Source organism: Henckelia pumila, chromosome 3 (genome assembly GCF_033568475.1).
Source record: "Henckelia pumila isolate YLH828 chromosome 3, ASM3356847v2, whole genome shotgun sequence".
NCBI lineage: Eukaryota > Viridiplantae > Streptophyta > Magnoliopsida > Lamiales > Gesneriaceae > Henckelia > Henckelia pumila.
The window spans coordinates 197434304-197450307 of NC_133122.1; the positions used below are offsets into that span (position 1 = coordinate 197434304).

The window sequence follows — 16004 nt, forward strand, 5'->3', positions numbered from 1 at the left end:
AAAAAAAAAACTAAAATGGTCGGAATCTGAATAATACAAAACTAAAACTCAATTTCGAAAATATAAAATACTACAACTGTATGAAGACAACGAAAACTTCAGTTTTTCCAAATGAAAATATATCAATATATAAGCATAGTATGAAGATATATATATCAACCACTTTGTTCTATTTCGATTATTAATTTATCATAAATTTATAATGCATTATATTCTGTAGTCAAATTCCATCGAAATATTAATCCATCATCAGTTCAAATTTTATTTGGAAATTTAATTCCATGCCTGCAACCATTAATTTAATTTCTAAAGGCTAATTAATGTTAGTTGGTACGTAATTGTTTATCGCATGGGACCGAATGCCATTAGACCAATTCATCAACACTGGACGGCATATACATAAATTATATATATATATATATATGACTTGGTTTCATTATTACCAAAAATTTCTCCCTAATCTACGCTTTTGATTCGCTTATAAACATGATGCCATATTTTATCATTTAGTTACTTATATAGTTACATGGAAAAATAAATTCAATTTACATTCTAAACTTTATTTTCTTTTTTTATTACGGAAGAAAGAAATAATAAGAAAATATGAATTCACAGATCAATATCCGTGAAATCGGTCTACAATTCGACTGATATTTATAATGAAAATTATTAATTTTGACATAAAAATAGTAATTTTTTTTATTTTATGGGTCGAACAGGAGATATATCTCACAAATTTGACTTGTGAGACCGTTTAACTGAGAAATTTTTGTGTATGTATAATTATACATACATACATATATAAATATTTATTATTAAAATATAAACTAAGCCAGGTTGTATGTACAAGAAAGAAGCTACTTAAGCAACTAGCAATATATATATATTTTTTTATAATAATAATTTTCTTCTTGGAAACTACATGACAAACTGGACGATCATTAATAGCTTTGACTATTCGAGGCGCATCTCCTCCTCTTCGCCGGAAAGAGCTGCCGTAGGCCGCCGTTGTGCGCCACCTGCCACTCCTCCACAACCTCGTCGAAGTCCATGATCTGTTGCATCCCCGAGGCATCAAACAAGCAGCCCTCCGACAACGCCGCCAGCCCCCCGCACGGTGGCTTGGTCTTCCGCCGTCCAGCTCCGACGGGAACGTTTCGGAGAGCTCCGCCGGCGGTCCAGTATCTCTGACATCCCTTGCAGAAGTGCCTGGGCTGATTAACATTGTAGTTGTTGAAGTAACAGAACTTGGTTTCCATGCTCTTGCATCTGGGGCATGGGATGATCTTGTCCGGACGCTTTTCAGACGTTGGATCAGTTTTCTTGGGCTCTTCGTGGCCGTCTGATCTCTGTTTCAGAGAAATCGTGGCCCCAAATAGCTTGATTCTTGATGATGATTTGTCTTCCTCTTGAACCTCATGAGCCATGTTGTATGTATAATCAATAAACTATATATATGATTAGGGTTTTTGGTTATGATATATATATATATATATGGATCGGAGAGTGTTTGTTTGGTTTGATGAAGGAATAAAATAAGTTAAAACACAGAGCAAAAGTTCATTTTTGGTCGTGACGAAGATAGTTTTTGGACTTGGAAGGGTTTGGTATGTGCGTGTATATATGTAGTAATCTATATATATATATAGTAATTAATACTCTCTTATTCTAACATAAATTATATTCTCATTTACCTTCTGCTACATAAGAAATTAATTTCACGCATATCATAGGGATTAATGGAAAAATATGGGGAAACAACCAAAATATTCGTGAGATAATGAGATAGATAGATCGATTTTTATCTGTGTATATAGTGAAAAATAATGTTTTTGATATAAAAGTAATAATTTTAAATAAAAAATTTGTCTCACAAAATTAATTCTAGGACGATCTGACAAAAGTTTTTTTGAAAAATTTAAAATAACTTGAAACATCATTTAAAAAGAAAAATAAATTCTAATTATTTTTACCGTGTGTAAGCATCGGATTGGTGATAAGTATATTTTGTTATTCTGATCAACTTAAGGATTTTATGCAAAAAAAAAAAAAAAAAAAATCTTTTTGAAAAATTGATTTGTAAGCCTTTTTAGATTTACAAGGGAGCAAGACAGGAGATGGGTGTTTTCATTTTGAAGTAAAATTATATTTTTTACACTTTTTTGAATAAATAAACTCCGTTTTTATGCTTATTCAACTTTTCACTGAATTCGCCTTCATCGATCCTATGGATAGAAAATCAATAAGTAGCCCTGATGAAGTGAATTGACATTTGAACTAATGAATATATCTTTGAAAATATTTGGGTTATACTATTTTAATAAATTGTGATTTCCTATAAAATTGCAAGCGTCCGATTGCAAAATAGATATAAAAAACAATTTAATGTATGTGTTCAGCCCTTACGTGCTCCAAGGAGGTGCAATTATTAAAATACGGATTTTTTTATTGAGCCGTTGTATAATTTAAAATATTTTAATTGTATCCTATTATGAGATAGGAGACAATTGTTCGTTCATACACGATTTTTTTTTTATGATTTGAGAACCAACATCAACTACTTTTAATTACACACTAGATAAACTATCAAACTAATATATAGAATGCGAACCACGCTACTTGGTATCTATGTGATTTATTTTACTATATATACTATACAGACGTGTGTAAATTGAGATACTATTGAAATACACAAATCTAAAGAAATTTAATGTATTTTTCACACTTTTTCATTATTAATAATTAATAATTAAAAAATTATTTTATGTTAACTTGTGGATCTATCTATATAGATATAGATAAATAAAAGGGTTGGTAGTGCATCCTTTGAAAAAACAAAAAAGAATAAAATAAGAAAAAGGGCAAAGTAGCAAAAAGTGCATAAAAATGCAAGAGTTTAGGCGTAAAATTCTATGAAAAGGGTAAAGAAGAAGATATATATTAATATAATTAAATAAACAAAAATAGAGCCGCCAGCAGCAAATTGGAAAGGTTCTCGGTGGTGCGTAAAATAAATACAAATAAATGTCGATGCTGAACTTTTTGTCCACATCATTGTCCACGTCATCATTTTGTTGAGTTTCAAAGTCACTTGAAGTGGGTCCCATCTTGAGTACCAAAAAAAGCATTTAAAAGTGGGAAGCATAAAGATAAAGATTAAAGGAGGATAAAGCTAAAAGTTGAACTTTTGATTTGATTAACATGAAATCCATTTACTTTTGTCTATTATATTATATATATTATAATGATTTATGATTCTTGCTTTGGTTGGTTATGTACTACACAAAAATCATACCCAATTGATGATCAGATTAATTATAATCATACAGTCTCAAGAATTCAATCAATTAAAATTCTTATTTTTATATATTTGCTGAACCATTACTTAATTTTTGGGTTTTTAGGGATTCAGATCGAAATTAAACTAATTATTCGTTATTGTCGTACTATTATCGACAAGTAGATTAATTTGGCATATAATCTTCCTCCTTGTTATTATATTGGTTTGAGATTCGAACATATATATATATATATATATATATATATATATATGACACAACAATATCGGTCGAGTTGTCTTAATTCGTATTTTGTAATGCTGAAGTTGGGGAATATGAAAAAAGTGGACTTGGTAATATATATATTGACGTGGGAACTTGCAGTCACAGCTGTTATATTTTTCGGTGCGTATTGAGTAAGCCCTTGAACTAACGTAACACAATAATCTGTAAACCACGTTAGTCAGGTAAACTGCACTGGACAAGTCTTATGCAACAAGTTAGTGCGAGAAAATATCGGTAAAAAAAATCGTGACAACTGATCAAATACTTACCTACTTCACTAATTTGAACACTCTTTTAAAGACGAGGGACTTGGTGATATTGCACGTACGTCAAACAATCCATTTACAATTTCGCATTTTAAGTTTCAAAAAATAAATGGAAAATTCCTATAAGATTAGGCGAATCAACAAAGAAAGTATACTCAGATTTAATATCCAATCAATTTCGTGGAAGATGCCACTTAACGCAATAAATTGGATGATAACCGACGGTTTTTTTTTTTGTTAACATTAAAAAAAAAATAAATCGATCCACGAGTCTTTTCATATTTCTAGGTTAAAGACAGCAATTATCAACGTAGTTCCTTTCCCGATTTTTGTCGCGGGCCTCTCATCTTATAGTTATATCTACACAAAAATTCTAGTAGTACCAAGTCTCACGAGTTAATTGTGAGACAGATATCTTTCTCGATTCATAAAAAAAATTACGTAAATAAGAATTGAGATAACTCATGGATATAGATCCTCAAAACCTTCTCACAAAAATCCTACTCTAGTTTCAAATATTTTATGTATATTGGAAATTATATATTAAAATTAGATTGAAAATTATTGTGATGGTGATGTGATGATATTTTAATTTTTGATTATGTAATGGATGACATATTTATTTTTGAACATTTCTCAATTGAGGATCTATAAATAGACCTCAACATTTGTGAAAAAATAACACAAGTTTAGAGAGAAGATTTTATAAGTGTTTGGTTTGATATATATTTTGAGTTTTAGAGTTTTTAGTTTTTACCATAAATTTTTACTTTTCACAATACGTTATCAGCACGATCGCTCGAAGGTTCTCTATAATTTTTGACGCTCCAAAACACAAAGAGAAGACAAAAATATTTAACAAGTAAGTATATTTATTTTATTTTTTATTTATTTGTTGTGTATATATTTAATATATAATATCATGTTATTATCAGAAATGATCAAAAAAAAAATTAGTTTTTAAAAACTTGTTATAAATCCTGGGAGGATGTTAAGACGACATCCCACACTCCCAGTAAGGGATACGACAAGTATAAAATCCTCTAAGGTTTTTAAATAATAACGTGATATGATTATACATTACTGCATATATAATTTTATTGTGTAATTATATTTGTATAATTTCATGTTATTATATAAGAGGCTGTCTATGACACCGACCTTATAATAACGTGATATGATTATACATTACTGCTTATATAATTTTATTTTCTAATTATATTTGTATAATTTTATGTTATTATATAAGAGGCTGTCTATGACACCGACTTTATAATAATGTGATATGATTATACATTACTGCTTATATAATTTTATTGTCTAATTGTATTTGTATAATTTCATGTTATTATATAAGAGGCTGTCTATAAGACTGACCTTATAATAACGTGATATGATATATATTTATTATGTATATATACTAACTATATCAATATATAATTTCATGTTATTATATAAGAGGTTGTCTAGGACACTGACCTTATAATAACGTGATATGATATATATTTTATTGCGTATATTTAATTATGATTATCATTATATGCATCACATGATTATCACGAATTTTTATTCAACACATACTCGATTTTTTCTTACCCCCAACGGTAACAAACGACTAGTTTTTGCCCTATAAATATGTTTACTCAAACTCATTTTCAATCACACTAAATTCACTCTTTCTCTCAAAATAATTTCACCTCGATTTTTCGAAGATGAATATGATGGCATTTATAAGGCTATTTTTTATAACGACTATGATCATCATGCTCACGAGTCTTGTACTCACCAGCGATTTTCCACCACATATTTTTTCTCTATTTGCACACGCACTTGTAATCTTCGTTATTCCATTATTTTGTATTGTCGTACTAATAGAAATTAACTAATAAAATGCATTGTTATTTTTCTAGTACCACCATATCAAATTTGGCAAAGATTAAATTTGTTGCGCTCGATATCACTAGAAAGAATTATATGCCATGAACTCTCGATGTAGAGATGCATCTTGAGTCATTGGGTCTAAATGATACCATCAAAGAAAATAATATATCATCCTCACAAGAAAAGGTAAAGTCTATGATTTTCTTACGTAGACATCTTGATGAATGATTGAAATGTGAGTATCTCACAGAAAAGACCCAATGATTTTATGGAAAAGGGCTGAAAGAAAGATTTGAACATATAAGGGAAGTTATACTCCCGACCGCCCGTGATGAATGGAATACGTTGAAATTCCAAGACTTTAAAAAAGTCAGTGATTACAATTCTGCGATGTATCGAATAGTCTCGCAATTGAAATTTTGTGGGCATGTTGTTACTGAGATGAAAATGCTTGAAAAAACATTTTCCACATTCCAAATATCAAATATAACTCTACAACAACAGTATAGAGTGCGTGGATTTTCGAGATATTCTGAACTCATCGCATGTCTTCTTGTGGCGGAAAAGAACAACGAATTGTTAGTAAGAAATCATCAATCCCGGCCCACTGGTTCAACGGCTTTTCCAGAAGCAAATGTCGTAATTAAAAATGAAAACCAAAATCAAAGGCATAGACAATATTTTGGTCGTGGACAAGGTCGAGGAAGTGGGCGTGGACGTTGACATAAAAATTATCGCGGTCGTGGTCGTGGCCGTGGATATGAAAATAATCGAGATAGTTATTTCAATAACTCATCTCAAAAAAACGTCACGAACCACCCACCAAAAAAGCAGCATAAAAATACGAGTGAAAATGAAAATCACTCAAAAAGATCTGAGAGTGTTTGTTATAGATATGGCACTCCAGGACATTGATCACATATTAGTCAAACCCCTGAGCACCTATGTAAGCTCTATAAAGAATCGACAAAGGGAAAAGGAAAAAAGACCAATTTTATTGAAAATAGTGACCATTTAATTGGTTCAACTAGTTTCAATGCTGCAGATTTTTTGAATGATTTCGAATACATTGATTAAAAGATTGGCGGGACTAGATTGTAACAAATTTGTATTTTTCATGCATTCTTATATTATAAAGCATGTTATATTTTGCATTTGTATTGTACTTAATTTTTCTTTATTGCATTTTTGTGAAGTTTGATATGGAAAATGCTATGAGCAAACATGAAAATAATATCATGAAAATTTGCATACCGGATAGTGGTACAACGCACACTATTCTGCGAGATGAAAAATATTTCATGGAAATAAAACCAACAAAAACAATGGTGAATACCATATCAGGTCCTGTAGACTTGATTGAAGGTAGTGGTAAAGCACAATTTTTGTTACCAAATGGTACAAAATTTCGGATAAATGATGTTTTATATTCACCACAATCGAAAAGAAATTTGTTGAGTTTTAATGACATATATTCTCATGGATATGATACTGAGACGATAACTGATGGAAATCAGAAATATATGTGTCTTACCACATATAAATCAGGAAAGAAATATGTGGTTGAAAAATTATCAATGCTCCCTACTGGATTGCATTATACACATATAAGGTCAATCGAATCAAATATGGTGGTTAATAATTCTTCAATATTAACCAATTGGCATGATCGATTGGGACATCCTGGTTCAATAATGATGCGAAGAATTATTGAAAATACGTACACATGGTCATCCATTGAAAGACCAGAAGATCTTTCAGAATAATAAGTTTCAATCTAAAGCATGTTCTCTTGGAAAACTTATTATAAGACCATCACCAGCTAAAATTCAAACAGAATCACTCATATTTCTTGAACGTATTCAAGGTGATATTTGTGGGCCAATTCATCCACCATGTGGACCATTTCGATATTTTATGGTATTGATCGATACCTCTAGAAGATGGTCACATGTATGCTTATTGTCAACTCGAAATGTGGCATTTGCAAGATTAATGACTCAAATAATAAAATTGCGGAATCAATTTTTCGATTATACAATCAAGAAAATAAGACTTGATAATGCTGGAGAATTTACTTTCCAAACTTTCAATGACTATTGTATGTCAATGGAAATTACTGTTGAACATCATGTTGCTCATGTTCATACACATAATGGATTAGCTGAATCATTGATTAAACGTCTACTACTGATTGCTAGACCAATGATTATGAGAACAAAACTCCCTATTTCTATATGGGGACATGCAATTTTACATGCTGCGACATTAATTCGCATCAGACCAAGTGCATATCATAAATTCTCCCAATTGCAACTTGCATTTGGTAAAGAACCAAATATTTCTCATCTGAGAATTTTTGGATGTATGGTGTATGTGCCTATTGCACCACCTCAACGATCAAAAATGGGTCCTCAAAGAAAAATTGGTATTTATATCGGTTATGATAGCCCATCAATCATTCGATATCTTGAGCCTCAGACAGGCGATGTGTTTACAGCACGTTTTGTTGATTGTCATTTTAATGAAGAAATCTTTCCAATGTTAGGGGGGGAAAAGAAACACATCGAAAAAAAATCACATGGTATGTACCATCATTGTTACATTTGGATCCAAGGACCAAACAATGTGAGAAAGATGTACAACAAATGGTGCACTTACAAAGAATTGCAAATCAAATGCCAGATGCATTTGCAGACACAAAAGGGGTAACGAAATCATATATACATGTTGTAAATGCCCCTGCTCGAATTGAAATTCCGAAGAAACACATTAAAGACACTCATGATGTCATAAAACGCTTGAAGCGTGGAAGACCAGTCGGTTCCAAGGATAAAAATTCTCGAAAAAGAAAAGGCATAGAGAAACACGATGATCATAAAATATAAAATGGTGTTCCAGAAGAAACACCTGATGATGAAAATATTCTGTCAGAACCACAAACTGACGAGAATCGTGAAATCTCTATCAATTATATTAATACTAGAAAAATATGAAATCGAAAAGATATAGAAGATATTGATGAGATATTTTCTTATAATGTGGCATGTGACATCATAAATGAAAATGAGGATCATGAACCTAAATCTTTTGGAGAATCTAAAACTCGTCATGATTGGGCCAAATGGAAAGATTCCATCCAGGTTGAATTGGATTCGCTAAATAAACGTAATATTTTTGGACCTATAGTCCTCACACCTAAAGGTGTAAAACCTGTTGGATACAGATGGGTTTTTATTCGAAAGCGAAATGAGAAAAATGAAATAGCAAGATATAAAGCTAGACTTGTTGCACAAGGTTTTTCTCAAAGGTCTGGAATTGGTTATGAAAAAACGTATTCTCCTGTTATTAATGCAATTACGTTTCGATATTTGATTAGTTTGGTCGTGTCTGAAAATTTGGAAATGTGTCTTATGGATGTTATTACAGCTTACTTATACGGATCACTTGATAGTGATATATACATGAAAACCCCTGAAGGATTTAAGATGTCTGAAACACAAAGTTCAAAACCCAGAGAATTTTATTCTGTAAAATTGCAAAGATCATTATATGGGTTGAAACAATCCGACCGAATGTGGTATAATCGGCTAAGTGAACACTTGATGAAAAAGGGATGTGTAAATGATCCAATATGCCCTTGTGTTTTCATCAAGAAAACAACATCCGGATGTGTAATTATTGTTGTATATGTTGATGATTTAAATATCATTGAAACGAATAAAAAAATTCAAGAAGTTATGATGTACTTGAAAGAAGAAATCGAAATGAATGATCTTAGAAAAACAAAGTATTGCTTGGGTTTGCAAATTGAACAAAAAGAATGTGGAATTTTTGTTCACCAGGCAAATTATACAGAAAAGATCCTTAAACGTTTTAATATGGATAAATCAAATCCATTAAGTACTCCAATGGTTGTAAGATCATTAAACATAGAAAAGGATTCATTTCGTCCATGTGAAGATGATGAAGTTATTATTGGACCAGAAGTACCATATCTAAGTGCCATTGGTGCCCTTATGTATCTTACAAATTGCACTAGACCTGATATATCTTTTGCTGTAAATTTATCAGCAAGATTCAGTTCATATCCAATAAAGAGGCACTGGAATGGAATTAAACATATATTCCGTTATCTACGAGGAACGACAGATTTGAGACTTTTGTACTCAAAAGACACCAATCAAAGTATCATTGGTTATGCTGATGCTGGATATTTATTTGATCAACATAAGACACGTTCCCAAACCGGATATGTATTTACTCGTGGAGGCACAGCAATTTATTGGCGTTCACAGAAACAAACACTAATAACAACTTCATCAAATTACGCCGAAATTATTGCGCTACATGATGCAAGTCGTGAATGTGTTTGGCTAAAATCAATGACACAACATATCCAAACTTCTTGTGGATTATCAGTAAACAAGAATCCTGTGACGCTGTATGAAGATAATGATGCATGTATTGCTCAAATGAAAGAAGGATACATCAAAAGTGACAGAACCAAACATATCCCCCAAAATTCTTTGCCTACACTCAAGAGCTTGAGAAGAATAAAGATATTGATATCTGTTACATTAAATCAAGTGAGAACTCATCAGATCTCTTCACAAAGGCGCTTCCTACGGCAATATTCAAAAAGCATATATATAATATTGAGATGCGAAATCTACAGCGTATGTGAAGAATCGATCGTATTAACATGAAGGGGAGTTTACGTGGCTGCACTCTTTTTTCTTTGCTATGATTTTTATCCCACTGAGTTTTTTCTAGTAAGGTTTTTAACGAGGCAGTATACAAACACGTAATATCACGATCATCATCACAAGGGGGAGTATTGAAAATTATATATTAAAATTAGATTGAAAATTATTGTGATGGTGATGATGATATTTTAATTTTTGATTATGTAATGGATGACATATTTATTTTTGGACATTTCTCAATTGAGGATCTATAAATAGACCACAATATTTGTGAAGAAATAACACAAGTTTAGAGAGAAGATTTTATAAGTGTTTGGTTTGATATATATTTTGAGTTTTAGAGTTTTTAGTTTTTACCATAAATTTTTACTTTTCACAACAATGTAGACGTTAATTAAGAAAAAAAAAAAACTCGTAGAGTATTTTTCTTAATTTTCATTTTACGATGTCCAGGAATATTATATCTTGGCATGCATGGTATGACCTAGCTAATTATTAAACATATTCATGTAATACAAAAATAAATTTTTGTACAAAACATAAAAGAATCACTATGATTTTTTTATTTAAAAAAATTTTGAAACTGAGTTTTTGGATATATTACTGGGTAGTTGGTTTCTGGATGGAACAAGCTTTACTTGTCTTGGGAATAAAATTGTATATGAATAGGAAATAAATAAATTATTACATTAAAATATTCGAGAATTAAAAAAAAATCATTCGATCCTTGAAAGAAAAAAAAAATAAGTCGAGAATTATCACTGATTTAAAGATGTATTTATTTCTTCTTCTTCTTCTTCATTCATTTTTTTTTTAAAAAAAATGAAAAAAGAGAGAGAAATCCAAAAAGAGATGAATAGATCCTTAGAGCCGGATACTTGTTATGGTAATGCTTTTCCTTTTGGCTGCATATCTTTTCTTTTCTTTTCTAATTACTTTTTTTAAGGCTTATACATGATACATCTATCTCTTTCACTATATATATATATATATAATGATTCATTATCTCTTTAATTATTATTATTATGATTAATCTCATTTTAATTACAATGGTTAGTGTAGTGACATGGGGGTAGCTCTCAATCTTAATTAAATAATTTAATGAATTCGAAGAGTGGTTTGATTATGGGATCCCTTTAACGATTTAAAGGTGTCTTTATCTTTGTTTAATAATTTTAAAAAGTAGTTTCATTTTATAAACTTTTGTGTGCCATCTTACAATCTCGACAAGCAATCATTTTCGCAATTAGTTGGAAAGACGAATACTTTTCTTTAGGTTTTTGGGGTTTCTTTAAATATGTAAAAGTTTGATTCATAAAATAAAAGAGAAAAAACATCCACGGTTTTCATTAATTGTATTTTATCGTTTCTGCAATTATTTATACTAGCATTTCAGAGTACGCGCAGCATGCTTGTACAATCATAATTTTGTTTCTAATTTTTTGTTTCTTAATTTTTTTAATTATATTATAAAATAAGAAAATTTGTAAAAAACCAAAAAAAAAAGTAAATCAAAGTTTGAGAAAAAAAAAAACTAAAGGCATTATTGATATATTTTAAAAAAATTCTCATCAAAATTCAGTTACTATTCACTTCACTCCTCGTCCTTAATTAATTGTATAGATAAATTTTGACATTTAAATATTACCTTTACATATCTTTTTCATGTTCAAAAGTTTGGACTGTAATCTCGTCATATATTTAACTATTTAAGAAAGAAATTAAATTTATTTTTGTCAACGCGACTAATTATTAAAATTCGGGATAAATTACAGTTTCAGTCATATAATTTCCAATTTTTTTATATTATTGGTCAATTAATGGTCTTAGTCCACTAATTAACTTATATTTTTTCTTTATTTCCAGTGTTATGTCAGTATTTCGATGAAAGAAAGCAAAATTGAAAAATAATGCATATTATAAGTAGACCAATATTGTAAATTAACTGACGAGAAGGTAAAAAAAATAAGTAAGATACAAGCTTTATATGATCATATATATATATATATATGTATATATGTTTCTAGGCATTACTGTATTAATCGACCTCTTATACTTCCTAAAATCCGCTTAGGCGGTCGAAACCCGCCTAAGCGGATTAATAAAACAATCAATTCAATGTAACCCATCAACAAAAAGAGAGGACGCGAAAAAAAAAGAGTAAGTAAATGTAGGAGTGGGATCGGGTCGGGACTTGTTCCGTAACCCCTTACCCGAGTCTCGTCCCGATAAGAATTAGGATATTTTTTTTTTCTCCCGATCTCGCACACCCGAATTTTTGGTTCGGGATCCCCTCGGGTCGGGAGAGGATAATCCCGAACAATATTTTTTTTAAAAAAATTTCTATGAAAATATTTTTTTAAAATTTTTTTTATGAAAAAACTCAAATAAATTAAAATTTCTTTGTATATAACCATTAAAAACTAAAACATCTTCTTACTACATTACAAAATAAACTAAAACAACTACTTGATTAATACAATAAAAATATATAATTATTCATAATAATAAAAAAATAAAATAAAAATTTATAACTCAATATTAATATTAAAAATGATAAATATAAATATAAAAAAAATAATTATACGGTAGATAATTATAAAACATTAATATTAAAACATAAAATTATAAAAAAAATTCTATTTTTTAATTTAAAAATATTATTAATATATTCGGGTCGGTTCGAGAATCCCTTTGGGTAGAGTTGCCTATACCGAAATTGATCGGATCGGGAAAAATCCCGACCACTCGGGTCGAGAAAAGTTCGGGACGAAAAAAATTCGGGTTGAAAATCGAGAAAGATCGAGAATGTTCTGAATTTTGCCCGTCCTAAGTAAATGTGCTACTTGTCAGTGAAATAACTGTGACACGAGGTGATCATTGATGGTGGAGTTAAAGATGCTAAGCGTAGAGGTAAGAGAACTTCATGAAAAAAATTTAATTTGTATCGAATTAAAAGAAAGAAAATGTCATGAGTTGTGAGCATGAATATGATACAGATAACGTGTTGAAAAAATATGGAGATAAACAATAAAAATTATCAGAAATATAGACTAAAGAAAACCTTGGAAGATATCTAAGCATGCTGCTTACAGTTTAACGCTTTTTAGAACACTAATTTATATATTTTTCCATTCATTTATTATAAATATGCAAAATATAATTTTACCTCTGAGCAATTTTTTACATGATTAATCCACTATAAAGCAAAGTCGCTTTCAGACTTTCAATATTTTTTTGCTAAAGACGTAGATTTAAACCTAACTCAATTTTAAAAGTTGGCTCAAGAAATAAAATTATCAAAATTCATATATGTAACTTCCGAAACTCTATCTAATCGACACGACACGAGACATTTTAACACCTTGATCGTTTGAGTAAGAGAATCTCGATCGGTGACCAATCACCAACACAAGTGCCAAAAACATTTTGCTTCTCGGCCATTGTAAAAAAAAAAAAAAAAAAAAAAAGGTTAATGTCTATTATCATAAATTATAAAATGTAAAATTCTCGGAAAATTTAATTAACTAATTTTGAATCTTAAAAAGTATGCATAAGTTATATTTAAGTAATTTAACAATAAAAAATATATAAAGCGTGTTTCGTGTGCGTAAGATATCATAAAACTCTACTTATTAAAATAAGGATACATATCATAAAATAAAAAGCACATTGACAGTTGGGTATTAATGCTGAATTAGCCCAGCCATGTTGCTTAAAGAGAGTCGACTTTCCTTCTTTCTTTCTTCTTTTGCTATATAATAACAACAATAATAATAGTTAATTAATTAATAATGCTAACCATAATTGCGTGTCTAAGAGCTCTTTTTTCTCTCCATTAATGCAATCAGCACTTAAAGTAAACATATATAGATATTTATTATAAAAACCAACAATCTTTGTAGATGCGTCAATATATATGGCCCCGCGGGACTTGTACGTTTTCCTGTCCCCCTTTCATGTTGCTCTAAGTTTTGATTACTCGTGTTATTAAGATAATATGAAAAGATTGTTGTTAAATTCTCCCAATGTGCTTTTCTCTCGTATTATGTTGGATGCTACACACTATTCACTTTTATTCTATTTTATTTTCGAGAAAACTGTAATTTTGGTCATGTATGTTTGTTATTTGCGATTTCGGTCCTTTATGTTTTTATATTTCAGTTTTTAGTCCTGTACGTTTTGATTTTTGGCGATTTCAGTCTTTTTTTTTTCGAAAATGCTTAAATGACATTATACACGTCAGCTTCACATCAACACTGCATTAGTGTCACATCAGCACCACATCAGAAAAAAAGACTAAAATTGCCAAAACAAAATAAAGATAAAATATTAAAATCAAAATCTGAAAATATAGAAGATCGAAATCGCAAAGTTACAAACATACAAAACCAAAAAAACAATTTTTTCTATTTTTTTAGTAGAAGAATTCAAGTTAGAAAATTAATGAAGGTGTGGGATCCTTGTTTACAAATAAAATTACTCTCTATTCATTGTCCTTTCCTTTTTCCTTCTTTCTTCTTCTTAAAAAGAAAAATGAAAGTTTTTTTGGAACCATTAATTGAGGTAGATATAAGCAAGCACAAAAAGACATGACAAAGGGAGAATCATTTTGACTTTCTGCTTATTGCATGCACAGAATTCAAAATGCTCTTTTTTGAGAAATGGACGAAATCCTAGTCAATGCTGGCTCGTTTGCGCCCTTCTTCTTATAGTCGTGCTTTCTCTTATCTTATCATCCATGAATTCAGATTCCAAACGCTTTAAATGCACGCAAAATCAAGAAAGCAACTGGCCGACTAGACATCATGATTTAGTCGATCATGTTTTTTTTTAATAAAAAAAACACAGCCTAAACAAAAAAATTTACCTGAATTTAACATAGCTAACTAAATATCCTACAGAGCAAGAGGGATTTGAACCCACGACCAGTCGAGCAAACCATCACGAGTTGTGACCACATAGTTGCTCATATGTTTGCTTGTTGGCAGTTTTAATTTTACAAGGATTCATTAAGTTTGATGTACAAAAAATTTATTCTCTCTGTCTTAATCAGGGAAGGGTCGATGCTGCCCTTGGGATAGCTACCCTAAGGACAAATAAATGGACCAGATCAAATCATTTGGGATGCAAATGTGATCTGGTCTATTCAATTGCCCTTGGGAGTAGCTACCCCAAGGATAGCATGAACTAGTACCTGAATCAGGGAAAAGTCTATGCTATCCCAATGGCACTGCCCTTGGGATGACATGACAGAGTATGATTGGTTAAAATCAGTGAAAACCAGATTGCCACGTCACCCCAAGGGCAGTGCCCTTGGGGTAGCATAGACTTTCCCCTTAATCAGATGAGAGGAAGTATACGAAGTTATCCTGATCAGAATAAAAGGGGGGAAAAAAACACTTTCAGTCAACTCTCTTTGGAGCTTTTAACATATTAAAATCGCTCCTTTTCGGCATGCTTGGTTTGACCAAAAGTGATATTAATGGAGAATTTGCACGAGTTTAAACAAATTGTTAATTATGGAACATTTTGAAGTTGAAAATAAGTAATGTTAGCATAGTAATGACATAGTCCAACCTTAT

The 16004-nt window shown here is 30.5% G+C and overlaps 1 protein-coding gene across 1 annotated transcript; it reads right to left on the reverse strand.

The window, feature by feature from the left end:
• Nucleotides 1-816: 816 nt before the first annotated feature.
• Nucleotides 817-1595, reverse strand: LOC140892941 (cyclic dof factor 4). Its single transcript, XM_073302005.1, has one exon. It carries the CDS (start codon nt 1425-1427, stop codon nt 942-944), a length of 486 nt encoding a protein of 161 aa, XP_073158106.1. The 5' UTR covers nt 1428-1595; the 3' UTR covers nt 817-941.
• Between the last annotated feature and the right edge of the window lie 14409 nt (nt 1596-16004).